The 26321-nt window shown below is 39.1% G+C and overlaps 1 protein-coding gene across 8 annotated transcripts in view; it reads right to left on the bottom strand.

The window, feature by feature from the left end:
• LOC132367151 (phospholipid-transporting ATPase FetA-like) overlaps nt 1–26321 on the bottom strand; it is a 76922-nt gene that overhangs the window by 30114 nt on the left and 20487 nt on the right. For 4 of the 8 annotated variants that reach the window (XM_059924998.1, XM_059925000.1, XM_059925005.1 and 1 more), the window contains exons 4-13: nt 24094–24207; nt 23163–23261; nt 21488–21549; nt 18611–18683; nt 18175–18245; nt 17091–17173; nt 16198–16356; nt 14201–14289; nt 2735–2931; nt 397–605 (exon numbers count right to left, since the gene is read on the bottom strand). In XM_059924998.1, the coding sequence (XP_059780981.1) occupies nt 397–605; nt 2735–2931; nt 14201–14289; nt 16198–16356; nt 17091–17173; nt 18175–18245; nt 18611–18683; nt 21488–21549; nt 23163–23261; nt 24094–24207 (1156 nt within the window). Of the gene's footprint in view, nt 1–396; nt 606–2734; nt 2932–14200; nt 14290–16197; nt 16357–17090; nt 17174–18174; nt 18246–18478; nt 18531–18610; nt 18684–21487; nt 21550–22078; nt 22104–23048; nt 23072–23162; nt 23262–24093; nt 24208–26321 lie in introns of those variants that run through there. The other 4 variants (XM_059925003.1, XM_059925001.1, XM_059925002.1 and 1 more) reach the window with 4 other exon arrangements.

The following is a 26321-nucleotide window of genomic DNA, read 5'->3' as shown; positions in this document are numbered from 1 at the left end:
CCTTTGATGGCTTCTTTCTAGAGTGTTTATTGGTCTGAGGGGGAATCAGGAGAATAGCAGCTTCAGAAATATGCTGGTTGCACCATCTGATTTAATGTGAGAGTAACTAACATTCCCCAGACATTGGGAATTCCTTGAGGACGGAGATTAATTCTTATACATCTTCATATTTTCAACATCCAACACAATGGATTGCATCTAAAAGGTGCTAAATAAATGCTTTTGGTTAGAACTGAATGGGCTAGGTGAGCTTTGCTTAGTGAACAGAACAGGTTGTGAGAATAAGAAGTAAATGTGAATTTAGAGGCATATAGATTTAGAGATAGATCATTCTTGAGAACAATCTGCAAAGTAATATTTCCCCAAGACTCAGGGAAAGCAGAAAAATATGCATACCATAGAATTTCCCATTAATAGAACACTTGTTGAAAATCATGATGTTCTGAGTCAGGGTCCCTGTTTTGTCGGAGAACACGTATTTGACCTGGCCGAGCTCCTCATTAAGGGTGGTGGTACAAGCCCGTGCTGGTGTGTTCTTTAGTTCATAAAACATCCTCCGATCCCAGTTGATATAGAAACTGTTGCCCAATCTTATTATCTCAACACTAAGGAGAAAGCAAGAAAAGAAGGGTCCTGGGTCAAAGCAGGGCAAGCAAATTCATCATCCTGGTTTCCTTCGTACCAGTCCTGTGGTAGAAATGAAAATCAGAATACCTTCCTTGGGAACCTACAATCTTGAAGGACCCTTCGTACTAGCCAACCCATTGTAATTCTGACTTTGACCATTATCACTCAAGGCTTTACTTGATTACCAGACATACTGATTAACTTTGCTGAGGCATACTCCCTTTACAGCCTTTCTTCCAAAATTTTTGAAATTCTGCAATAATGCAAGGCCTGCCAGAGTTAAGAGCTAATTTATAAAACATAGCCTAGGCTTAATTAGAGAGTTATTGCTGCTGTCATGTAAATTCATTGGTGGGGAAGAGAGAGAAACTTCAGACTTGAAATAGCACTTCTTTGTTTCAGAAGGGAAAGATCTGTGAGATTCAGAAACAGCTTACAGGAGCTCACCCTCTGATAAATTTCTAGGCAGATCCAGCCTGCCTGTGGGGTAGCTTTTCCCTAGAATAGCCTCCTCTTCATTTTATCCGAGTTTTCCCAATTGTGTTTGTTACATTCCACTTCTGTTCCAAATAACATGCGTATAGATTCTTTATGGTTAACAAGCATCTTCATTTTAAAACAGTGAAGACTTTTAAGTGGCTTCCTTCCTATCATCATTCATATTTAGTTTGTGGTAGTTTAGACTGCTTCATTAGTAATCCCTGTCTGAGACAACTGCATTGAGCAACACGGATTTTTTGTTTGAGGTGAGGGAAGAGGTGCTCAGGCCCACATTATTGACTTTATTAGTCCTCATGTGTTGAGTCTTGACCTCTCCCTTCCTTCACCATACCAGTCACCAGAGCAATCTCTCTAAACCCAGACATTTAATGATATTATTTCTTTCCTAAGAAAGATCTCTGCTGCTTTTAAGATAAAACTCAAACTCCTTGGCCTGGCATTCAAGGCTCTCCTGAATCTAATCCTAAATTACCATCCAACACCTTAGTCTAGGCTACTCACTGTTCTACGACCAGATCAAGCTTTTAAAAACCTCCAAACCTTTGTACATACTGGTCTTTCTGCTTGTAATATTCTTTTCCTATTTTCTGCTTGGTAAATTCTACTCTTTTCTCAAATATCAGTTTGATTATTACTTTTTCCTGTAAATCCTAAGCCTCTACAGGCAGAACCAACCTATTCCTTTTCTAGGCTCCCATAGCATTCACATATACATTTCTATTACATCATTCTTCATATTGTACCTTAATTATTTACTTAAGTATCTGTTTCCATGTCTATGTTGTAAGTTTATCTAGAGGAAGGGTTGTCTTATTATTCATGTTTCTTTCTCTGGCAGCTAATATAGTGCTTGGCACATAGTAGTTGTTCAATAAATATTTATTAAATCAGTAAGATAATTTAATTATATTGGGTGCTTTTGGGGTTGGGATGCCACAGTGCAGGGTTTAGGAAACCTGAAAAGAAGGATGCAAAAAATGTGTTTGTGTGTGTGTATGTGAAAGGGAATGTTGAAAATAGAAAAAGGAGATCAGAGTACAGTAAAGACTTATTTTACCTATATTTCAAATTTTTGTCCAAGGTGCTCATGAAAAGGGGAAGGAAACATCCTTCATCTTCTCCAACTTTTAGGAACCAGAACTTAAGTCACAATTACACCTATCTACCATCTGCCACATTGTTTCTGTGGGAAAACGCATTCTGAGTTCTGAATAAACTGATTTACAAATGAATGTTTGGAATCTGTCTCACTGATAAACTAGGGGCTGCCTAGATTGTGCTTTAGCATCACCAAATTTGTGTGCATTTTTTTCTAATTATTTCATGTGTTTGTATGTCTTATTTAGTCATGTACATTACAAACTATTTGAGGGTTGGGATAATTTTCTTTTGTATAACCCACATAGTATCTAGGATGGTATTCTGGATATAGAAAGCATTTATGCAGTCTCTAGATATGTCTCAGAGTGTTTTGTGCACCAGGCACTGTGCAAAGTAAAGGGCTAAAGAGCACAGAATCTATGCTTTCTGAAAGTTCACAGTCTAGTTGGGGAATTAAGTAGGAAGTATGAAGTCAGCTTGTCCTCCAGTGGTCAAAGAAGCCTACCTGACGTAGAGGGAAATAGGCACCACGGTGTTGAGAATAATGAAGTAGGACCAGAATATAAGGACGGCAGAGACAGCTGATGAAGAGACATATTCTTTCCATGGCAGAAAATCCTGGAAGTAGTAGCCTTTCTTGTTTTCCCAAATGCAATGACCAACTGCTAGGACAAAACACATGCTGCCTAAAAACAGGAAAATCTAGAAATCAAAAAAAGAATTAAATTAACATTTCATCCAAGACGTGCTGCTTCAGTTCTACCGTTTGGAGCCTATCTCTCAACAAAGCCTCTCTCTTTTCTTGGAGGGCAGGGGGGCCCTGACGCTCACAGTCTCTAGGCAGTAGTACACAGGACAGAAAAGAAAGCCCAGCAGGAGCCATCCTTGGGATTTTGACAGGAGACAATAGTAACTAAAATATAGTAAATATTAATTAAGTGCCAATAATTGTGCTAAGTACTCTACCTGTATTATTTAATTTAATATTTATAATACCCTTCTTTTAATAACAGACAAGAAACTTGATATTAAGAATGGAAAAGTATTTTGCCTAAAGTCATTTGGCTACTAACTAGGATAGACAGGTCTTGAACTAGTTCCAGAACCCAATCTCTTAATTACTCCATTACTGAAGTGAGGTTCTGCTTTAAAAAAAAGTCTAAAATGTGTGACATTGGCTTAGCAGCTGGGGGTGGGTGGGTGGTAAGGAAATGGATATAAAAGGCTGACAATATGGCAATCATGTTTACAGTAAAGAATATGGTAAAACTGGAAGACAGACCATGTGCCTACTGAGCCTAGAGCTCTAAGGGAAATGGTTAGAATTAGAATATTAGTGTGTGTTGGCTGACTTCAACAAAGTTAAAAATAGGGGAAATAACTGGCCAATTTTAAGCAGAAATGAAAAGGAATAGCGTGAAATCTGGGTCATCAAAGGACTGGAAAAGCCTATTACTTTTAGACACCAAAGAGGAAAAAAGAGACAAGATTGAGATCTTAAGCAAACAAGGCCCAATAATTCTTTTCAGCTGAATAAAATGAATCAGGCTGGAGGCAATGTCCAGATTAAAGATGGCACCTTTTTACTGAACCAAGATTATTGTTCTAGATAACCTCAACTTTCTTGCCATTAGGTTGAGAGAAAAGGGCATGGAGGGGAAAGGATGCAAAGAAAGAAGACAGATTTGAGAACTATGTTTAGAAAAGAACTTTGGGGAGGAGGAGATAATAATCCTTAACTCATTTTACAAAGCCAGCATTACTCTGGTACCAAAGCCAGAGAAGGATACTATAAGAAAAGAAAACTACAGGCCAATACCCCTGATGAATGCAAAATTTCTCAATAGCCAACCAAATTCAACAGCATATTAAAAGGATCATACACCATAATCAAGTGGGATTTAGACATTAATGAAAGAAACTGAAGAAGACAAGTAAATGGAAAGATATCTTATGTTCACGGATTGGAAGAGTTAAGCATTGTTAAAATGTCTATACTACCCATGCTATCTATAGAGTCAATGCAATCCCTATCAAGATTTCAATGGCATTTTTTATAGAAATAGAAAAAAAAATCCTAAAACTTTTATGGGACCATGAAAGACCTCAAACAGCCAAAGCAGTCTTGAGAAAGAAGTAGGGTGGGTGCATCTCATTTCCTGATTTCAAACTATATTACAAAGCTATAGTAATCAAAACAGTATGGTACTGGTATAAAAACAGACATATAGACCAATGCAACAGAAGTGTGAGCCCAGAAATAAACCCATGCATATATGTTCAACTAATATTTGACAAGGGAGGCAAATGGTGTTGGGAAAACTTGATATTCACAGGGAAAAGAATGAAACTGGATCCCTATCTTATACCACTCACAAAAATTAACTTGATATGAATTAAAGACTTAAGTGTAAAACCTGAAATCATAAAACTAGAAGAAAACACAGAAACATAGAGAAAAAGTTCCTTGACAGCAGTCTTGGCAATGACTTTATAGATATGACACCCAAAGCACAAGCAACAAAAGCACAAATAAACAAGTGGAATTATATCAAACTAAAAAGCTTTTGTACAGCAGAAGAAACAATCAATGAGATAAAAAGGCAATCAGTGGAATGGGAGAAGATATTTGCAAACCACATATCTGATAAGGAGTTAATATACAAAATACATAAGGAAATAACTCAATAGCCAAAAAAAAAAATTCAATTAAAAAATGGGCAAAGGTCTTGAACAGACATTTTTCCAAAGAAGATATTCAAATGGCTGATAAGTACATGAAAAGATACTCAACATCACTAATCATCATGTGATATTCTTGGTGGGAATGTAAATTGGTACAGCTACTTTGGAAAACAACATGGAGGTTCCTCAGAAAATTAAAAATAGAACTACTATATAATCCACTTCTGGGTATATGTAAAGGAAATTAAATGACTCTCTTAAAGAGATATCTCCACCCCCATGTTCACTGCAGCATTATTTACAATAGCCAAGACAGGGAAACAACCTAAGTGTCTATCAACAGATGAATGGATAAAGAAAATGTGACACACACACACACACACACACACACACACACACACTACAATGGAACATTATTCAGCCATGAAAAGAAGGAAATCCTGTCATTTGAGACAAATGACCAACTCTCCAAAAAACTGCCAAATGCTTTCCAAAGTGGCTGTACAATTTTACATTCCACCAGCATCATATGCCCACATACCTGTAGAGAAGACATGTATGATGTTATTGTGAACCACTTCTAAGTCTACTCAGGGGTCTTCAAACCTGTGCCCTTTATCACAAGGTGTGAATTGCTCAAAGCAACCCATCCCCACTGCTAGAAAATTTTAGGTCTCATCTTTGAGTCACTGATAAAAAGTCTTTGGAGACAAGAGTATGAAGGCAGGAGGAGAAGATCTAACTGGGACCATTCTCAGAAAATGAGATTAAAAAATCCTTATTATGAAAAGTTTCAAACACATATTAATGTATATAAATACTATAATGAACCCCTATGTGCCCATCACCCAGCTTCACCAATTGTCAATTCGTGGCCAGTTTTATTTTATTCCAAACCTCCTCTTCCCCTGTCCTCCCTTTTATTTTAAGCAAATTTCTCACATTATATAATTTTATTTGCAAACAGTTTAATATATCTCTTTAAAGGATCTTATTTAAACACATAATCACAATACCTTTATCACTTAAAAAGTTAGTAATAAATCCTTAATATCATTCAATATTTGAGATTTGAGAGTTGAATAAGGGATGGAGGAGAACAAAACAGGAGGATCAAGATAAAAAAGAATAAAATCTGCTTTCATTCCTAGCCTAATGCAGATTCATACTGAGTAGTTCCGCTCTTTGTGATGAAGGTTTCTTTGGGGCCATAAAACCCTTCTTAATCTTACTCCTCCTTCCTTATGCTTCTCTTTAATGGGTCATGTGAAAGCATGGCTTATCCTCATGGTTCAGATTAAACTTCAATGATGAGTTCTACTGGCTTTGCTTTCCTTTTGGACAGTCTGTGTGGCCAATATTAAATCTGAGACCATATTCCTCTACCTGCCACTTCTCCAGGCCCGACCCCATCAGCTCCAGTGGGAAAAAGTGGGGAAGGTAAAATGATTATAATAAACTATTATTTATTTATAAATATAAATTTATTTATAATCTATTTGTTTATTATAAATTATTAGAATAAATAATTTGATACCCTCTAAAGCTGTGGGAGAAAATTACTGAGTGAACTTCAACACCCTTTCTGCTCCATACCTGTTGCCTGGACAATTGAGAATTACCCATCAATCATTTCCAGTGCTGTGCCATCCCTCCATTGTTAGACTATGAGTCCTCCAGAACCAGATCTTTCTGTTCAGATTTTTTTTTAATTTATTTAATTAATTAATTAATTTATTTTTGGCTGCGTTGGGTCTTTGTTGCTGCCTGCGGGCTTTCTCTAGTTGCGGCGAGCCGGGGCTACTCTTTGTTGCGGTGCGTGGGCTTCTCATTGCGGTGGCTTCTCTTGTTGTGGAGCACGGGCTCTAGGTGCGCAGGCTTCAGTAGTTGTGGTGCACGGGCTTAGTTGCTCCATGGCATGTGGAATTCTCCCGGACCAGGGCTCAAACCCGTGTCCCCTGCATTGGCAGGCGGATTCTTAACCACTGCACCACCAGAGAAGTCCCTTTCTGTTCAGACTGAGCCAGCAGAAAGGAAGTCGGCTTTATCAGACCAAGACCCTGAGAGCAGGGCTTCCCCCCCTCAGAGAGGCCTGCAGGGGCAGGACACAGTCTGCTCTTTCCTCATTCCTAGAGCTTTTCCTGCCATCCTGAGGCTTTCTAAACCCTTGCAGATGTTCTCTTTCTTAAGAAACATTCATGTTGTGATGGAGTTTATTGGTACTTAGCCTAAAGCTTCAATTTGCTTCCTTTCTATAGGAAGAAAGAAACAAGAAATTGTTTTTTGCCACAAACCCCAGATGTTACTTGTTTATTACAAGAGCCAGTCAGACCCAAGAAGACCTGTGTGCAAGGAGTGGTTCCAGTAAAGGCTGAAAGAGATACTCAATTTTGTCAAGAACTAAGGCCATTGCTGGTCACAGTGGAGCTCCCAGCCGTCACAGGCAGTCTGTAAAAAGAGAGTACTCCTTGGTCCTTTGGCCCTTCACTTCTGTGCTTTTCATTGTGCCTTACCCAAGAAGTATATCCTGGATTTCTGGCATCATTCAAATTTCAAGCACTGTGCCCCACAAATACGTCCTACTTAAGAGACTAGGGTTCACAAAGCATTGTCATCGTGAGCTCTGGGGAGATCTGGGGAGGGGGAAAGGACCAAACTCCAGCTCCCCTGTGGACTTATCAGGAAGCAGTTTTACTAAACATGCTTCCTGTGTCTGTCAGATTTTCCCCTAAGAATCATTTCCAAAAATGGGAAAAAATGAAGTGTTTAAATCAGGAAGGATTTCTGCTTCAGCTTTGAGAAATGACAATGCATTGTATCTAACTACACTGACAATGTCTTGGCAAAAATACCACATAAACAAAACTGCTGAGCTGATAAGAACATAGCTAATTCAAGAACATTTCTTCATTTAATAACCATTCAAAAGATATTTCCTGAGAACCATTTTGGGCAAGGCACTCCCAAGAATATAGAGATGAACATGACATAATTTCTACCTTAGAGGCTCATAATTTGGTAGCTCAGGTATTCATTCATTTTGTTCACTAACTCAACACATAATAATGATGCTCCTATTATGTGTCAAACATAATTCTAGGGGCTGGGATACAGTGGTGATAAAAGACAATGCCTTAACTCTTAGGGAGTTTGTAATCCTGTGGAGATACGAGGAAAACAGATATGTTAAGAAAAGCAAAAATACAAATTAACTAGTGCTAAATGCTATGAGGAAAATAAAACAAGTTAATACAATAAAAAAGGTCTTAGTGGAGGTGGCCACTTTAGATAGGGTGGCAGAGAAGGCTTCTCTGAAAATGTGACATTGAATACTGAAAAGGAAGCAAGCCATGCAAAGGCCTAGATAGACATTGCCAGCAAGGGTAAAGGTCCCATGATAGGAACAAGTTTGCTTTCTCACTTGATTTGTAGTTTGCCTGAGTATAGATTTCTAGGTCAAAGTAATTTTCACTAAGAACTTTGAAGGTATGACCCTACTGGTGTCTAGGGCCCAGTAGTGCTGGTGAGAAATCTGATGCCAATCTAATTCTCATTTTTTGTTGGTATCTTATTCTTATCCCTATGAAAAAGTTAAGAGACTTCTATACACCATTGGAATTCTAGAATTTCATGATGTTTAATGGATGCTTTAAATCTGAAATTCATATCCTTCTTCAATTCTAGGAAATATTCTTCTATTATTTCTTTGACAATATTGTCCCCTCCATTTTCTCTTTCTGATACTCCTGGGAGATCATGTGGGGGCTCTTGGTTTGGTCCTCCATTAAAAAAATGTATTTATCTCTTTGACTTTTGGTTTTATGGTCTAGTAGTATTCTTTGACTCTTTATTTCAGCCCTTCTATTGGCTTTTTAATTTCAATAATTTTTACTTTCCAAAATTCTTTTTGTTATTCTTAGATTGCCTTTTTTATTCTTTCATTAAAAAAAAAAATTTAGGGAATTCCCTGGTGGTCCAGTGGTTAAGACTCTGCACTTTTACTGCCGAGGGCCTAGAGTGGATCCCTGGTTGGGGAACTAAGATCCCACAAGCTATGGCGTGGCCCCCCCAAAAAATTTTAGCCTATTCTTATTTTATTTGTGCAATTGCTTCTTCTAAGAACACTAGTAAAATTCTTTTGAAAGTTCTTTTATTTTCTCTTTCCTGAATTATAATCTGTTTTTTCCAGAGTCAGTTATTCTATTTGTTCATCCTCATCCTCCTCTTTTGTGCTCCTGGTTTCCTTCCAGTTCACTTAAAAACAGGAGTAAAAGAGTAGTTTCATCATTATAGGTTGGTTTTATTTCCTTTGGTTAATTTTGTTTCTCTAGCAGGCCACTCCCCTGGATGGGAAGATGGAACCATGAGTTCTGTGTAGGTAGGCAGAATGTGTTATTTCACTGGTTTTACCCTAGAGTACACAAGGAGCTTGCTGGCAAACTTGAGTCCCCCAAATTTAAAATAAAGTGGGTTTTACTCTGAAGTGATGACACCCACATTAGAAGCCCTAGCCCTCTGCAGATAGATTGTTAAATTTCTTCGGAAAGCAGTTCTCTTGTTTGAGACTACAGGTCAGATACATTTGTTACTGCTATATGTATGCCTATAGGGGTGGTAGGATGGTACAGATGGCCAGGTGTTGTCCATGTTGTTTCATGGGCAGTTTTAAAATTAATTATCCTGATTATTACCCCCACATCTTACTCCTGCTCTCAATTCCTGCTGAATCTAGCTTGGAACTACTCTTGAGGAATGCATTTCCGCTGAAGCTTTCACTACTCTGGTTTATTTATCGGTATAGTCTATCTACTTTCTGCCTTCCAAAAGCTCATCAGCATCTTGGGTCTGCTGACAGTTCTTCACGCTCTGTCAGGGGATTTATTTTCTATTTGTACTTCCTCACAGTCATTTTATTAGGCTCAAATAGGAAGTCTCAACGTCCTTCTTAAACTAGATGCCCAAAAGTGAACATGGGACCCAAGATAATATTCCCTACTTTCTGAAGGAATGATTGCATGAATGACCTCATAAATGTGGAAATTCATAGCAGCTACTCTGCTAGTTTAGCTGCTCTGGGCATTTACACCGCTTCTCTGCTGCATCCATCTTGTGAGAACTTGAGCAGAGAACTGCATTCTCTTCGGAGACTCCCATTGCAGATCCCTCTATACCTCTGCTTTAATCTGCTCTGGTGTTCTCTAGGCCTGCTATTCAGCCACCATCCTAGGACTTCCTTTCACTGTTCTCATGTTTCCTGGTTTCCATATCTTTCTTGGTTTATTCTCTTGTTTTGCTTGAGTATACACTAGAAGCTTCCTAAGAGAGGATACATGATAAGTAAATTTTTTTGAGTCTTTGCACATATGGATATTTCTTTATATTTGCATTTTATTGATAGTTTCAATGGATTTAGAATTATAGGATGCAAATAATTTTCTGGCAGACATTTGAAGCATTGATGTTTACCTTCTGCTGTTGCTGTTGAGAAGGCCAATGCTATTTTGATTCTTGATCCTTGTATATGACATTTTATTTCTCTCTGGAAGCTCTTAGGATCTTTTAAAAAAATTTATAATTTCTTCACATGTGGTCAATCTGCCATGTTAAACAGATTTGTCATGTGTTTTAATTTTGCCTCCCCAGGGAAATAGCAAGTATAGCAGAAACAGCATTGACTCTGAAAAGTTATGCCTAGATGGATAGATGTGATTATTAATAAAATTATGCATGTAAAGCATCTGGCACATATTGATGCCCCATCTCCCAAAAGTGAACATATATACTTGAGAGCTGGACTCAGGACTTATAAATCCTTATGATCCTCACAACATCTGGCACATACTAGGCACATACTAGATTCTCAATAAATATGACTTGATCTCACCATACACAAAAATAAACTCAAAATGGCTTAAAGACTTAAGTATAAGACATGACATCATAAAACTCCTAGAAGAGAACATAGGCAAAACATTCTCTGACAAAAATCGTACCAATGTTTTCTTAGGTCAGTCTCCCAAGGCAGTAGAAATAAAAACAAAAATAAACAAATGGGACCTAATCAAACTTACAAGCTTTTGTACAGCAAAGGAAACCATAAACAAAATGAAAAGACAACCTACAGAATGGGAGAAAATATTTGCAAATGATGTGACTGACAAGGGCTTAATCTCCAAAATATACAAACAGCTCATACAACTCAACAACAAAAAAACAAACAACCCTATCCAAAAATGGGCAGAAGACCTAAATAGACATTTCTCCAAAGAAGACATACAGATGGCCAAGAGGCACATGAAAAGATGCTCAACGTTGCTAATTATTAGAGAAATGCAAATCAAAACTACAATAAGGTACCACCTCACACTGGTCAGAATGGCCATTATCAAAAAGTCTACAAATAACAAATGCTGGAAAGGGTGTGGAGGAAAGGGAACCCTCCTGCACTGTTGGTGGGAATGTAAGTTGGTGCAGTCACTGTGGAAAACAGTACAGAGGTTCCTCAGAAAACTAAAAATAGAATTACCATATGATCCAACAATCCCACTCCTGGGCATATATCAAGACAAAACTGTAATTCAAAAAGATACATGCCTATGTTCATAGCAGCACTATTCACAATAGCCAAGACATGGAAACAACTTAAATGTCCATCGACAGATGAATGGATAAAGAAGATGTGGTACATATATACAATGGAATACTACTCAGCCATAAAAAGAACGAAATAATGCCATTTGCAGCAACATGGATGCAACTAGAGATTATCATACTAAGTGAAGTAAGTCAAAGAGAAAGATGAATATCATAAGATATCACTTATATGTGGAATCTAAAATATGGCACAAATGAACCTATCTATGAAACAGAAAGAGAATCACAGACATAGAGAACAGACTGGTGGTTGCCAAGGGGGAGGGATGGAGTGGGAGGTTGGGGTTAGCAGATGTAAGCTTTTCTATATAGAATGGATAAACAACAAGGTCCTACTGTATAGCACAGAGAACTATATTCAGTATTCTATGATAAACCATAATGGAAAAGAATATCAAAAAAGAATGTATATATATGCATAACTGAATCACTTTGCTGTACAGGTATAATTAACACATCATTGTAAAGCAACTATAGTTCAATAAAAAACATGATTTGATGACAATGAGTCTTTGCCATTATTCTTCTGTGGGACTTTATTTATGATATTTATCTTTACTGTCTCAATTTGCATATTTGTCAATGGGGAAAATACTTCTTGACTTGCTTATTGTTCATGTGTTGTGAAGCTGCAGTTAGTGAATGTGAAAATATTCCAAAAAGTTAAAATCCCACTACAGATGTCAAGTACAGTTTCTGGTCTCAAAGCTGAATGAATCTTTTTTTTTTTTTTTTTAATCATCTTTATTAGAGTATAATTGCTTTACAATGGTGTGTCAGTTTCTGCTTTATAACAAAGTGAATCAGTTATACATACACATATGTCCCCATATCTCTTCCCTCTTGCATCTCCCTCCCTCCCACCCTCCCTATCCCACCCCTCTAGGTGGTCACAAAGCACGGAGCTGATCTCCCTGTGCTTTGCGGCTGCTTCCCACTAGCTATCTATTTTACGTTTGGTAGTGTATATATGTCCATGCCACTCTCTCACTTTGTCCCAGCTTACCCTTCCCCCTCCCCGTATGCTCAAGTCCATTCTCTAGTAGGTCTGCTGCATCTTTATTCCCGTCTTGCCCCTAGGTTCTTCTGACCATTTTCTTTCTTTCTTTTTTTTTTTTTAGATTCCATATCTATGTGTTAGCATATGGTATTTGTTTTTCTCTTTCTGACTTACTTCACTCTGTATGACAGTCTCTAGGTCCATCCACCTCACTACAAATAACTCAGTTTCGTTCCTTTTTATGGCTGAGTAATATTCCCTTGTGTATATGTGCCACATCTTCTTTATCCATTCATCTGTTGATGGACACTTAGGTTGCTTCCAGGCCCTGGCTATTGTTGAATGAATCTTCCTAATTTTCTAAAATCCCATTTATTAAATCCAAAGGATATAGAAAAAGAACTGTAACATTTACCATAATAAATAACAGAGAACACACAATTTATAATTCAGATATTAATGAGAAATGTACAGAAAAAGGGTACTTTTATTTTCTAAGCAATAGAGTAAAAATAAAATATAAAAAGTAATGGAATTAAGTATAGGCAGCATTGGAACTACTCAGTCATGCAGAGAAGCTGTATAAGTGAAGAAATTAATCTGACTATATCTAACAAGAATAAAGGCAACCTGTATATAATAGCATGGAAATAAATTAATTAGTCTTCAATTTAAACTTCTATTCTCAAAGCTGATTATTATCTATTGAGTGCTTATAAAAAATTTTTATTAGAATATAGTTGATTTACAATGCTGTGTTAGTTTCAGGATACAGCAAAGTGAATCAGTTATGCATATACATATATCCACTCTTCTTTAGATTCTTTTCCCATATAGGCCATTACAGAGTATTGAGTAGAGTTCCCTGTGCTATACAGTAGGTCTTTATTAGTTATCTATTTTATATATAGGAGCGTGTATATGTCAATCCCAATCTCCCAATTTATCCCTCCTCCCCTTGCCCCCTGGTAACCCTAAGTTTGTTTTCTACATCTGTGACTCTGTTTTGTAAATAAGTTCATTTGTACCCTTTTTTAAGACTCCACATATAAGCTATAACATATATATTGAGTGCTTTTCAAATTTCATTTCTTAGCAGCAGAATCCTTTATTCTCCAACTGAGATCTTACAGAACAGATAAATGTGAAGCTGCTCTTTTTCAAGCAGGAATTTCAGAATGAAGAGGCCGAACAAAACTCTTGATCTTCTCTATTCCCCCTGCAGCAGACCTTAGACTCCTCTAAGGAAATAGAGTTGGAAAATCATCGGTTTAAGTAAGGTGATCTATCAGTCCAAGTAAGGTTTTATTAAAGTGGTCATGAGTAAAACTGGCTATGAAAAAAAAGTGTCTTAATTTCTAAAGCAGGGTCCACAATCTATTCTGGTACCACTAATCAAAGTATCAAAGCTTCAACAAGTTATGACTGTCCTCCACAACAGAGGTATAAACTTGAGACTCCCTTGTCAATGAGTTCTGTTCTTTTCTGCTTCAGACATTAGTAGGTGGGGTCCTAAAACTGCTTGAGGTTTTCAAACAACTAAATTCTGACTTGAAAATACCAGCTAACTGCTGTGGAAGGAAGGGAAGTATGCCTATTTGTAAAGAAACAGAAAAAAAGTCTTTAACTTACCCAGAGCACAAGGACATTCATGAGATGGTCTATGTGTGTCCGTTTAAAAGTGGACTTTCCACTGTTCTGCATTAATTTGGTGTCTGGTCCTAAGTGAAACAGGGAGACATCACCTCTTAGAATCACTGAATATTCTCAAGAGGATTGAAATTGGGTTTAAATGTACCTTTATGATCATTTTATCAAACCTCTTTCCAATGCTAGGTGATAAAGTCCTGGAGAAAGGCTCATGTTTGGTGCCAATAACTCAAAGAATGGAAAATTTGTTTCTAAGGATAATCCCAACTACTTCTGCAAAGCGCATCAATGCTTGACACCTCCCTTTCTTTGCCGCACCTTAGTCTAGTTTTTCATTGATAAGTCAGAATAGGAGTCACAAGCTTCTCTCTCATCACCATCTGGTTTATTTAGCTTAGAAAAGGGATTTTCTGATAAGGAGAACTTCACCTTCTTTTGAGGAAACCCATTGCTGGACCAGGCTCTATTTAAAGTTTCTAATTAAGAAATGGAGAAAGGAAAAGGCAATGGCAGTGATTTCTCTTGAGGTGGAAGCTTGGGAGCTGAGATTTCTCTGGAACTGAGACAGAGACTCTGCATTTCTTCATGACAAGGCAGATAGTAAGTAGAAATAAAGAGCTCTTTAAAAATAAAGAGCTTGGGCTTCCCTGGTGGCACAGTGGTTGAGAATCCGCCTGCCAATGCAGGGGACATGGGTTCGAGCCCTGGTCTGGGAAGATCCCACATGCCACGGAGCAACTAGGCCCGTGAGCCACAATTACTGAGCCTGCGCATTCTGGAGCCTGTGCTCCGCAACAAGAGAGGCCGCGATAATGAGAGGCCCGCGCACCGCGATGAAGAGTGGCCCCTGCTTGCCACAACTAGAGAAAGCCCTCGCACAGAAACGAAGACCCAACACAGCCATAAATAAATAAATAAATAAATATTTAAAAAAAAAAAAAATAAATAAAGAGCTTTTTTTTTTAATAAGAGCTCCTATAGGAACCAACATTTTTTTTAAAAAATTTATTTTTTGGCTGCATTGGGTCTACGTTCTGCGTGTGGGCTTTCTCTAGTTGCGGTGAGCAGGGGCTTCTCTCGTTGCGGAGCACGGGCTCTAGGCGTGCGGGCTTCAGTAGTTGTGGCACGTGGGCTCAGTAGTTATGCCTCGTGGGCTCTAGAGTGCAGGCTCAGTAGTTGTGGCGCACGGGCCCAGTTGCTCCGCGGCATGTGGGATCCTCCTGGACCAGGGATCAAACCCGTGTCCCCTGCACTGGCAGACGGATTCTCAACCACTGCACCACCAGGGAAGCCCTAAAGAGCTTTTAATGGCCACTGGGGCTAGAGCTGGAAATTATTATCTTACTGTGGCTGTTGTCACCAATGCCCACTGTCACCGAGGGCACAGGGTGGCACAGAATCTTCCTCCATTTTCCAGCACTACATTATAACTCAAGAAAATCTCTCAATAAGTATAAGGGATTATGGTTCTAAATGCCATCTCAAGATGGGGCACTGCTAATGAGCCACATGTGCCTTTTCTCTGGCATGAACACTTCATATTGTATTTTATATTCTACATAATGACCACCGTGTTTATTTTTTCCCCATGGGAGCAATCCACATGTATACTCTCCCCTTTCACATGTTCCCCTTTCATATGCTAATACTATGTGTACTTCTATGTGTATACCTTCTCTTGTGTCCAGATATGTTTAGAAAGACTTATGAATGCTCTGTGGTCTTGGAACACAAAGCCTTCCTCTAACAAAGGCAGGGCTGATATGCTGGCAGCTCATTGCTTGGAAAAAAAGTCATTTTTTTCTTAAATTATCCATCCATCTATCCATCTACCTGCCTCCCTTTCTATCTGTCTCAAAGCCATAGTGTTCTGGTACATATCTGAGCCCCATATCTACATCCTGAAAACTAAGTACCCACAACGTGGCTACGAATGGAATCCAGCAGGCTGGGGGTCTGTGGCCCCCACGAAGACGTACCAGTAAAAATTACCAAGCCATAGCACCAATCTGTATTCCTGATGATGCAGCCTCGGAGAATCAGCCTGTCATGATCCAGGATGTAATTTTTTCCTTTATAAATCAGTATTCCTGTGAATCTGTCCAACCTGTTATTGGGAGACTCACACCTCACTTCTCCTGAAAAAAAGAAAAAGAAGGAATAAGAGTCCTGACTCTGTAATCTTAATTCTTTCCTAACAGGACAGAGGAGGCTTAACAGAAAAGAGGAAAGAACATCCCCTTTTCAAAATATACACACATCTTTTTCCTATCCTTTCTCAGCCGCTGCCCATTTCTCACCAGGCAGACAAAGGGTTCTGGACATCAGAGAAGAGTAATTCTGTGACACGGGTCATCCAGAGAGAGAACAACCCACATGATAACCTATCACCATCAGTACTTCTAGATCAAATGAGCTGGGTCTGAAGAAATTTTAAAACTACTTAAAGCAAACCTAGTATTTTTTTCAAAATGGAAATAATTTGACTTTTTCATGATTAGTAAAGTAAAATATGCCCATTGTAAATACATATACAACATTAAAAGGAGAAAGGAGAAAGTAAAATTCACCCACTGCCTCAAAATAAGCACTATTAAACTTCTGCAGTACATCCTTCCAAGTTTTTTTCTATACATGTACTCATATACATATGTTTCCAAAAACAGGTTTATATTACACATACTATGCATAATGTATTGCAGTCTTTTTTCACTTATTAATATGTTGTGAATATTTTTCCATGTGGTGAATAAATATCAACTTGCACATCGTTTTTAATAAGTTACATAGAATTCACTGTATGGATGTACCACACTTTAACCAGACATCTACTAATAAAAATTTGGGTTGGCAAACCTGTTTCCTAACTCACCATCAAAGGCAGACAGCAGCTTTAGGTTATCTTCCATCTCACTGGTAACTGAGATGGCTTGCTTCACTTTCAAGTTGGTTTCACTAGAGTAAAGAATGCACATACATAACAGCAGCACAGGTCCAATTTCTCCTACTTTAGAAAACAGTTGTTGCCAATAGAGCTTGGGCTATAGGCTTGAGCCGTGAGAGTCACTCCCACTGTTATCCTCTCTCAAGAAAAGTATTGAGGTGGGATGGTTCTACAGGGAAGCTGAGTATTAGCCCACTTGCTCCCCTCTCTCCCTGAAACACATATCAACTACTTTAACCAACCTATGAGATCTTGCGGGTCAGATGCTCTAGGAAAGCCGAAGAAACAACACAAGACAACCTGGAGGGGGTACCTGCTCCCTTCAAGAATAAGGAGCAGGTCCTGGTAAGAATGTGCATATACCTCCCAGTAAGCATACTCCCCATCTCATAAATATTTACAGTACCCATGAAGGGATCCCACCTAACCATTTGCCGAGACAAGAATGCACAGAGACAGAAGTAAAAAAGAAGGCACATTTCAAAAAGTTTGTGGGCACCAAGAGGAAAAGTTGTAAGGATGCAGATCGATACAAAACTCCACAGGACAAGCTCTCTGAAGATGGCCTCTATACTCCGAAGATCTTAGCTTTTGCACATTAATGAATTTCCACCTTAAATCCTTTCTAGATCATGGTTTATCAGTACATAATTACCTGCATATTCATTTCCCCCCTGGAATCTTTGGAACTATATTCTGAAATTTTACAGTTCTGTTAACGTCTTTCCTACCACTCAGCATTACTGAATATAGATAGTCAGACAGAATGTCTCCAGTTTAGAGATGGAGAATACGGAGTTTATTTGCCCAGATTCTGCACCAGTGGATGCTAAATTATTGCTGTCAAGAGCTCAGCCTTAGACTTGAGGTCCCAAGAGTCTGGCCTCCTATCTTATCTAGATATTTCTAGCCTCTTTTAGCACTTCATTCTCTGCATCATGTTCTCCCTCAGTGAGAAATCACTCTAAGCTGGCTCAACCGTCTTAATGGACTATCAGGAGGGAACACTCACCCGTCCAGTTCTGCTGTTTCTATATATGTCAGACTGTAGGGCTCACTGCTAGAGAGTAGTAGTATATCAGCCTGTGGTCAGAAAAGTCAGAGAAGATAAGGAAGGCAGGAAGGCAGACTTTTAACATTACAGTGTGACAAAAGCAATTACCTCAGGAACAGATGTTCATCTTAAGAATATTATAGACATTTGGTTTACTTTCTTTGTCTAGGACCCATCACTGCTACCACACACCCCCTCTCCAAAAACTAGTCATATTTTACCTGTAGCTATGGTGAGAAATGGACAAGAACAAACTTCTTACCACAGGAGATGTTGATCTCTGGATGCAAAGTGAGGAAGGTGAAGGTCACCAAAAGGAGTGGTCACAGAAGTTGCTAAAAGGGTTCCTATTCAAGCCAAAAGAGAAAAAGCCACAGCCCAAAGAGGTACTCACCGTGACAACCTGATTATTTTCTAGTTTTATTATGTCTCCCACTTGGACATTCATCCATTTGTCTGTCACTATCCTGCAAGAAAGTGAGCCTTGAATGCCTGCATGCCTGCTATGAGAATTTCCCCACAGCCCTGTTTTGACAATCAAGAAGAAAAAAAAAAGGCTGAGATGAAGTCAAGGCTCAAAGGAGGACCAAACTGGGTTTGTGATACTCCTTGCTACAATCAAGAATGGGGCCCATTTCTCTTGACTTAAGGCTATAAGAGTTTTCTAAAACTCTGTCAAGGTATATGTAGACATACATGCACATTAATTTTTCTTTAAGTAAAAGCAATATATGCATATGGTAAAAAAAATTTCAAATAATTAAGAAGTATGTAAGGACTTCCCTGGTGGCGCAGTGGTTAAGAATCCGCCTGCCAATGCAGGGGACACAGGTTTGAGCCCTGGTCCGGGAAGATCCCACATGCTGTGGAGCAACTAAGCCTGTGCGCCACAACTACTGAGCCTGTGCTCTAGAGCCCGTGAGCCACAACTACTGAAGCCCATGTGCCTAGAGCTCCTGCTCCGCAACAAGAGAAGCCACTGCAGTGAGAAGCCCACGCACCAAAATGAAGAGCAGCCCCCACTCGCCTCAACTAGAGAAAGCCCGTGCACAGCAACGAAGACCCAGTGCAGCCAAGAGTAAATAAAAAAAATTAAAAAAAAGTATGTAAAAGGAAAAAGTAAAGTCTCCTCTCTCCCCAGATTTTAGTTTTGCTTCCCCCAAGGTAGCCACTGTGAGTAATTTTTTGCATTTCTTTCGAGAAAATATCAATCCATATAATCACATACAAGATAAACATTTAAAAATTACATAATAGATACATAATTTTCTGCACTTTGCATTTTTCATCTAATAATATATCTGGGAGAACACTTATAGAAGATGTGGCTCATTCCTCTTGATAGCTAAAAAATGTGGCTTTCAACTAAAGATGTGCTTGTAGCCAGAATTACTGAGAAATTAAAGTGACAGAAATCACAACTTGAAAAACAAATTTTTTTCAATAGTAGCTCTGCTCAAACTCATGTGCTCTAGAAAAAGAAAGCCAATTTTTGGAATATAGACAACTCACCTCAAGTGTTATATTAGTCAGACATTCACTGGCTTACAAAGTCTAACCACTAGGGCCCTGCTTGTGAACTCCTACTCTAAAACCACTCTATGACAAATTCTTCTCTAATAATCTTATAAAATCCAAGTGCTCAAGCTCCTTGGGAAGTTCATTTGACTAAATTCATTTGGTAACTCCCTAGCCTTGCAAATTTCTTATACACTCAGTTTTATCTTTTCTTTCTATTTCTATTACCTTCCTTCCTTTTTTTTAAATTTTCTTTTTAATCACAACTGACTTTTTTGGTGGTATCTTATGAGTGGCTTCAACAGACTAAAACACTTAGGGAAATAATCCACCATGAGTAAGAATCAGCAGACACAATAAATAACAGAATTAGATGCCCAAGCATGTCACATAATAGAATCATATGATTAAAACTATAGCTGCTGGTATATATACAATGAAATACTATTCAGCCATAAAAAAGAATGAAAATTTTGTCATTTGCAACAAGGGTGGACTTGGAGGGTGTTATGCTAAGTGAAATAAGTCAGACAGAGAAAGACAAATACTGTATGATATCACTTATATGTGGAATCTAAAAAATACAACAAACTAGTGAATATAAAAAAAAAGAAACACACTTATAAAGAACAAACTAGTGGTTACCAGTGTGGAGAGGTAATACAGGGGTAGGGGATTAAGAGGTACAAACTATTACATATAAAATAAGCTACAAGGATATATTGTACAACATGGGGAATATAGACAATATTTTATAATAACTATAAATGGAGTATAACCTTTAAAAATTGTGAATCACTGTATTGTACACCTGTAACTTGTATAATGTTGAACATCAACAATACTTCAATTTAAAAAATATGTTTTTAAAATATAGCTCCTGGGTATTCCGTAAGGTCACCATAAAAAAAGACTGGACCTCAATCTTGAATTCCTTCAGACTTGTGCTTCTTTGCAATCATGATTCTGCAAACACTGGTCACTTTTCCTTTCATACAATCTCTATTTGTTGAATTCTTCCCCATCCCTTAAGGCCCAGCACAAATATCACCTCTTCCAGAAAGTCTTCCTTGATTCCTTTAGCCAGCTATGATTGCTCATTTTTATTAATTCCTATGATAATTTTTTGTACCCCTTATGATAATCTTCACATTTTGCCTTATATAGAAATCATGCCTGTCTCCCTCTATTCCTGCCAAAGGTAAATTGCTCAAATTTTGCAGGACTCCACAAAAAATACAAACATTGACCCAATACTGTAGATAGGTATGACCAAACACTACAGCAATGGGGTCAACACCAATATTTTCTTTAGATTGTTAACAAAAAGATGTCCTAACCAAAGGATACAGTAGAATGGTCAATAAGCCATGTAGAATCGATTGATGTTCTAAAGACAGGTGCCTCCATGCTGACCACTGTACTAGTAATAACCACTTGCATATTAATACCACGTCATAATTTATTAATTGCTTTAATATATATTATTTTGTTTTCATTTTCATAAGCATCCTCTAAGGTAGAGAATATTATCTTCACTTTATAGATAAGAAATATGAGGCCCAGAGAGGTCTGAGGTCACATAGGAAGTTCAGGGCATACTAGATCTAGAAACAAATTCTTCTTACGTCCAAACTGAGGCTCTTTTCACTGTCCTGAATCACTTTTACAAAGCACCCAGCACATCAAGTTTTAGCAAGGCCAATCCTCTCCCAGAGTTGGTCCAACCTAAACTGGCTTCCCTAGGACTTACCTGCCATCCATCAGCACCAGAACAGAACGACTGTTGACTTGATTGTCGTTTTGGTGCCTTTTCTAAAATTACACAAGAAAAAGTTCAGGAAATAGACATAAAGCAAACTATATGTAGAAGGTTAATATTTTGAAGTATTAGTCAATGTAGTTCCCCTTCTTTGTAATTCTCCCTCACCCCCCTCCTTCACCCTCCCAACCCCAAGCCCTTCTACCATAAAAACCAGGCCAAGAAGCTGATTGTCTCTGAGAAGCTGGGGATAGAGGTCAGAAAAAGAACCAAGAGAGAAGAAAGAGACAAAATCTTGGCTTTAATATCAAGAGCCAAAGCCTGGGGTAATGAGAACAAACAACTTATGTCAAAAGCCACAGAGGGGAGAATGCAAAATGAGGGGTAGGACTAGAACCTCATGCACCTTGGTAGGTGCAGGGAAGTTAAGTATTCACAAGCATACGGCTACCCTCACCCCCCAACCACAGTCAGCGTAAGAAGCTTCTACCATGGACGCAGTGAGGAAAGAGGAATAGAGGTCTATTCAAAGACCAAATAAGAGGGTGACAAATAAGGGTATGTCCTGATGCTATGACTCACACAAATCCCCTCCTTCCAGTTGAGATTACTCCCTGCGAAAAGGGTAGGACTGGGAAGAGGGCAGAAAGAATCCTGAATTTGTCAGAATATTTATCCTAAAGAGACTGAGTTCTAAACCAGAAGTAACTAGGTGGGTTATCCTGAATTGGCAAGTTTACTTTTCAGGTTTCATTAAAAAGGGTTGAGATGGTGAGGTGCTGGTTATGAGCTACATTGAGTTTAGTTATAGAAAATTAAGTTATATTTTTGCACACCTGAGTTGTGACTGAAATTTCAACCACTATATGTGCTAATTCTGGGTTTAAAGAGTTACAGAGTTAAAGAGCTGGAGAAACACCCTGCTCTCAAACTTTGGTATAAAAATCTATCCTGTCAAAATCAGAAGGACTCTCTTAGGGAAGCTTCAAGCAGGTCAACAGGATGGACTTCCCAAATCCCACTAGTAGGCATAGTGCTGGTTCCTCAGCCTCACGCTTCCTTGCTGGGCCTGCTGTAAAGAAGCAAAGAGGAAGCCATGCAGCACTCACTGACAGCCAGCTTCTCCCTCCAAGGCCAGGAAAGGAGGCAGCCTCTGTTATGTCATGATGCTTTTTAAAACCAGAGGGTTGCTAGCTATGTGTACCTGATAGAACTGAAAGTTGGAAAGGGAAATAGGGAGAGTTGGAGAGGAGAAGAGGAATGTGGAAAGAGGAGATAAGCAGGGGGGACAGAGGGAGGAGGGAAGAGGAATATAAAACTGGGAGAAGGGTCAATGGAGAAAGAAGGATAGAGCAAACCCAGAGAGAGCTAAGTGAAGGAAGAGGTGGGTTATTAAAATGGAGATGGAAGGAAACCTGGAAAAAGGTGGCAGTAGGAAGACAGAGAAAGGCCTTGCATTACCCCTTTCTGGCCATGTATGGCTCACCAATCTTGGGCTTAAGGGAATTTCATATTCCTCTGGGATGGATAAGGACATAGGGAAAGGAAACACCTCTTTCCTTTCAGTGCTTCTTCCTAGCAAAAGGTAGTCCTGGGGAGTCCTTCTTGCCCCCCCACAGCCTGACTAGGTACAGTGAGAGACTAGAGGCCCGGGAAGCCACTTCACCACGTCGTCGATGGCATCTTTCACTGCTGTTATGGACAGCACCACCATCAGGGGTACCACAGTCGTGTACCATGCCAAGGAGGAGATCTGGGGAATCAACTGAAAGAGGGACGGGGAGAGAAACTTGGGTCAAAAAACTTAAAGGACAGTGTATTCCCTCCCAATCCCCACCCTACCACCATTTCCCCCTCCCTAGATTTACAATAAATTCAACTATCCTAGTTGCTTTCCATTGTTGCGGCCTCCAGACAACCACCCAAATATCAGTAAACACCTCCTAAGAAAGGATTAAAGAAGAGGAGATGGTAAATTGCCATGTATCTGTCCTGAACTCTAATACCTTTGTCTTGATGGCAAAGAGCCATTTCTCCTCTGATAATGAAGGTGCTGGGGGTAGGGCTGTAAGAGTGGACACTGGAAAACCACATAACCTCCCACACCCCTCCAGCACAAGGGGAAATGAGATGATCCGTCTCTCTCTCCCAACTTGTGCCTACCCTGCTCGGCTTCCTTGCCCTGTGCTCGTGTTCTAAACCATTCTCCTCCCTCAGCACTCCCCTGTGTTAACTTTCTGTCAGGGAGGCTGGGACAAGAAGGAGGAATGGGATGGCAGCTGAGGTAGGGGTGAAGAGTCAAGTCTGTGGCCTTTTATGGTTAAGCTGAACTGTGGCCGTGCAGCCATGATGACGGAGCACCCCTTACTCGGGACTTGGCGACCTTGTCCCCTTCCTCTTGTAGAGGCTTGTTTCACCCTGGCTAATCCTGACCACAGCTACTCTAGGAGACTGGTCTGAGACTCCAGCCATCCATTTGCCTGTTATCTAAAGAGAGAAGACATCTCTCAGTTTAAGGAGGAGAAGGACTGATTACATAACCTGACCCCACAGAAGCTGATAAAATACTTTGTGGAAAAGGCCCTAAAAGGCAATACCTGTAGGAAAAGCAAAAAGAGGAAATATGCATTTGCAAGTCTCTGGAACTGTTCAAACAGGTTCATAGGCAAGAAGTTAAAGGCATTATATTTTGAGGTCTTGATTCTATTGTTCTGTGAGTAAAAGAACACAAGCACAATTAGACGAACGAAAGACCCCACCTCCCAGTCTTAACAAAAAGGACCAAGACCACTTCATAAAACAGGAAAAAGACACAGCTCCCCAACATAGTGGGGGAAGGAGGGAAGAAGTGTTTTTCTCCCAACCCCCTTATCTTTGAGGCCTAGAGAGGCCTAGAGTATGCAAAGTTGGCAGAGCTGATCAATATGGGACATTTTTAGGAGGGGCAAGATTTATTTATGCCCTGAATAGAATTCTTTGTTTATTGATGCCATTGATAATAATGATGATAATAAAATCAACAACAATAAAAACTTACACTTATTGAATAGTTACTATGTGTAAGGCACTATTCTAAGCATTTTATATGGAGCAACTTATTTAATTCTCACAACAACCATATGAAGGGAGTAATATACTATCAACTTTTGAGGACGCAGAAATTGAGGCACTGAGGTTAATTTATTTGCCCAAGACCACACAGGTACTTGCAGAGTTGAGATTGTGCTGTCCCCTGAGCCCCAGTTCACTTGTACAGCCATCCAAATGCTTTTTTTTCTTAGAATCAGAAATCTTTCAGTTTCATCTTACCCTATGACCCAAGGTCCTTCTCAGCCCTAAATAGCAGGCAAGTTTGCCATTTGTGTTAGCTCTACTCAGAGCTCTCTAATGAAGCTTTTCTTAGCCTGGCAAACCCATTTTGTTGTGCCTTTACATGTTGCTTTCAATGCTGAAGGATATCAGATGCCAAAAGCAAATTACTGTCTTTCAACCTTAGCCCACTGAAGGTTCCTATACTGGTTGCTGTCAGCATTGGAGACTCACTTGCCCCTTAACTGTCCTGACAGAGGTCTGAATAGTTTTGGCCTACATCTAAGCTATTATTTTGCTGAGTGAAAATGGGAACTTGCTACCTCTTCAATCCTGACCTCAAGATGTTGACAAGACCATCTTACTTTCTACTTTGGGATCTTCAGTCGTTTGACTTAAGATGTGAGAGTTTGAATCTAAGAGCTCAAGAAAAGCAGAAGTATGAGACCAAATAATCCCCTAAGGACAGGGCTTCTCCCCCACCGTCTCCACCTATAGGGCCTAATGAAAGAATAAACCCACCTGCAGTCCTGAAATACAGATACTGCTCAAGTGTGAAGAATCTCTTGCTGGGTCCTACCTTGGGAAGACATCTGAACTCTTCTGTCGGAGAACCAACATCATTCTGTACTAAGGCTAAAACTTGCTTTGGAAGGCTAGATAGGCTACCCAGTCAAGCCTTGCCTAAGGTCTATTTCCTTAGGGAAGAGAAGCTGGTCAAACATTTTAGCACTCAGGAGTTTAAAGATCAAGGTTAAAACTAGGATTTCCTTCGTGTTTCTCCATGATTTTCCAATTAATGATCAATCAAACACTATACATTTCTCAAGGTTTGCTCTGTTCACAGCTCTATTATGGGCTATACTAGTAGAGGCTGAAAAAGAGTTAAACAAGATCTATCCTGGAGAGCTCACAGGTATGTCTTGAAAGGAGTTCTAACTAAATGACCTCTAAGGTCCTTTCTAGCTCTGAGAGTAGGTTATTCTAACATAGAAATAGTTTTCTTTGATCATAAGATACACTGAATTTCTCGGTGTCTAAGTCCAGACGACTCTGATACTTGGATCCAAAGTTCTTTTGATCTTTTGCCTTACTGAAGCGGCTGGGTTTCACTACTGATTTTCCATTTGATTTTATAGTTAATGTATTTCAGGTTTCTATTCATTTGGGTAGCATTTGTTTAGAAAACAAAGAAAAAGCTATCCCGATTCTGTCTCAAGATAAACATATCAGTACTTCGTTACTAACTTGCCAACTAGAGTGTTTTGTTCTACTCTTAAATGTCAAACCAGACGCAATATCTCAAGAATGTAGAACATCTGCTTAACTATGAAATTCCTCAGTGTTTGGTTCTTTTAGCATGATAGAGGTGGCAGATTTTGGTTTGGGCTATTTATTTATTTGGGCAGGGATACCTGTTTGACTGCTAAAGCGGGGACTAGAGAACAGAAGACCAAGGATATAATGAGAATCAGTAGTTAGGGGATTGAGAAGAGGAAAAGGAATAGGAATGGAA

This window comes from Balaenoptera ricei, chromosome 6, assembly GCF_028023285.1.
Source record: "Balaenoptera ricei isolate mBalRic1 chromosome 6, mBalRic1.hap2, whole genome shotgun sequence".
In the NCBI taxonomy this organism is placed as follows: Eukaryota; Metazoa; Chordata; class Mammalia; order Artiodactyla; family Balaenopteridae; genus Balaenoptera; species Balaenoptera ricei.
The sequence above is the reverse complement of the archived record's forward strand: the minus strand, read 5'-3'. Positions and strand labels throughout refer to the sequence as shown.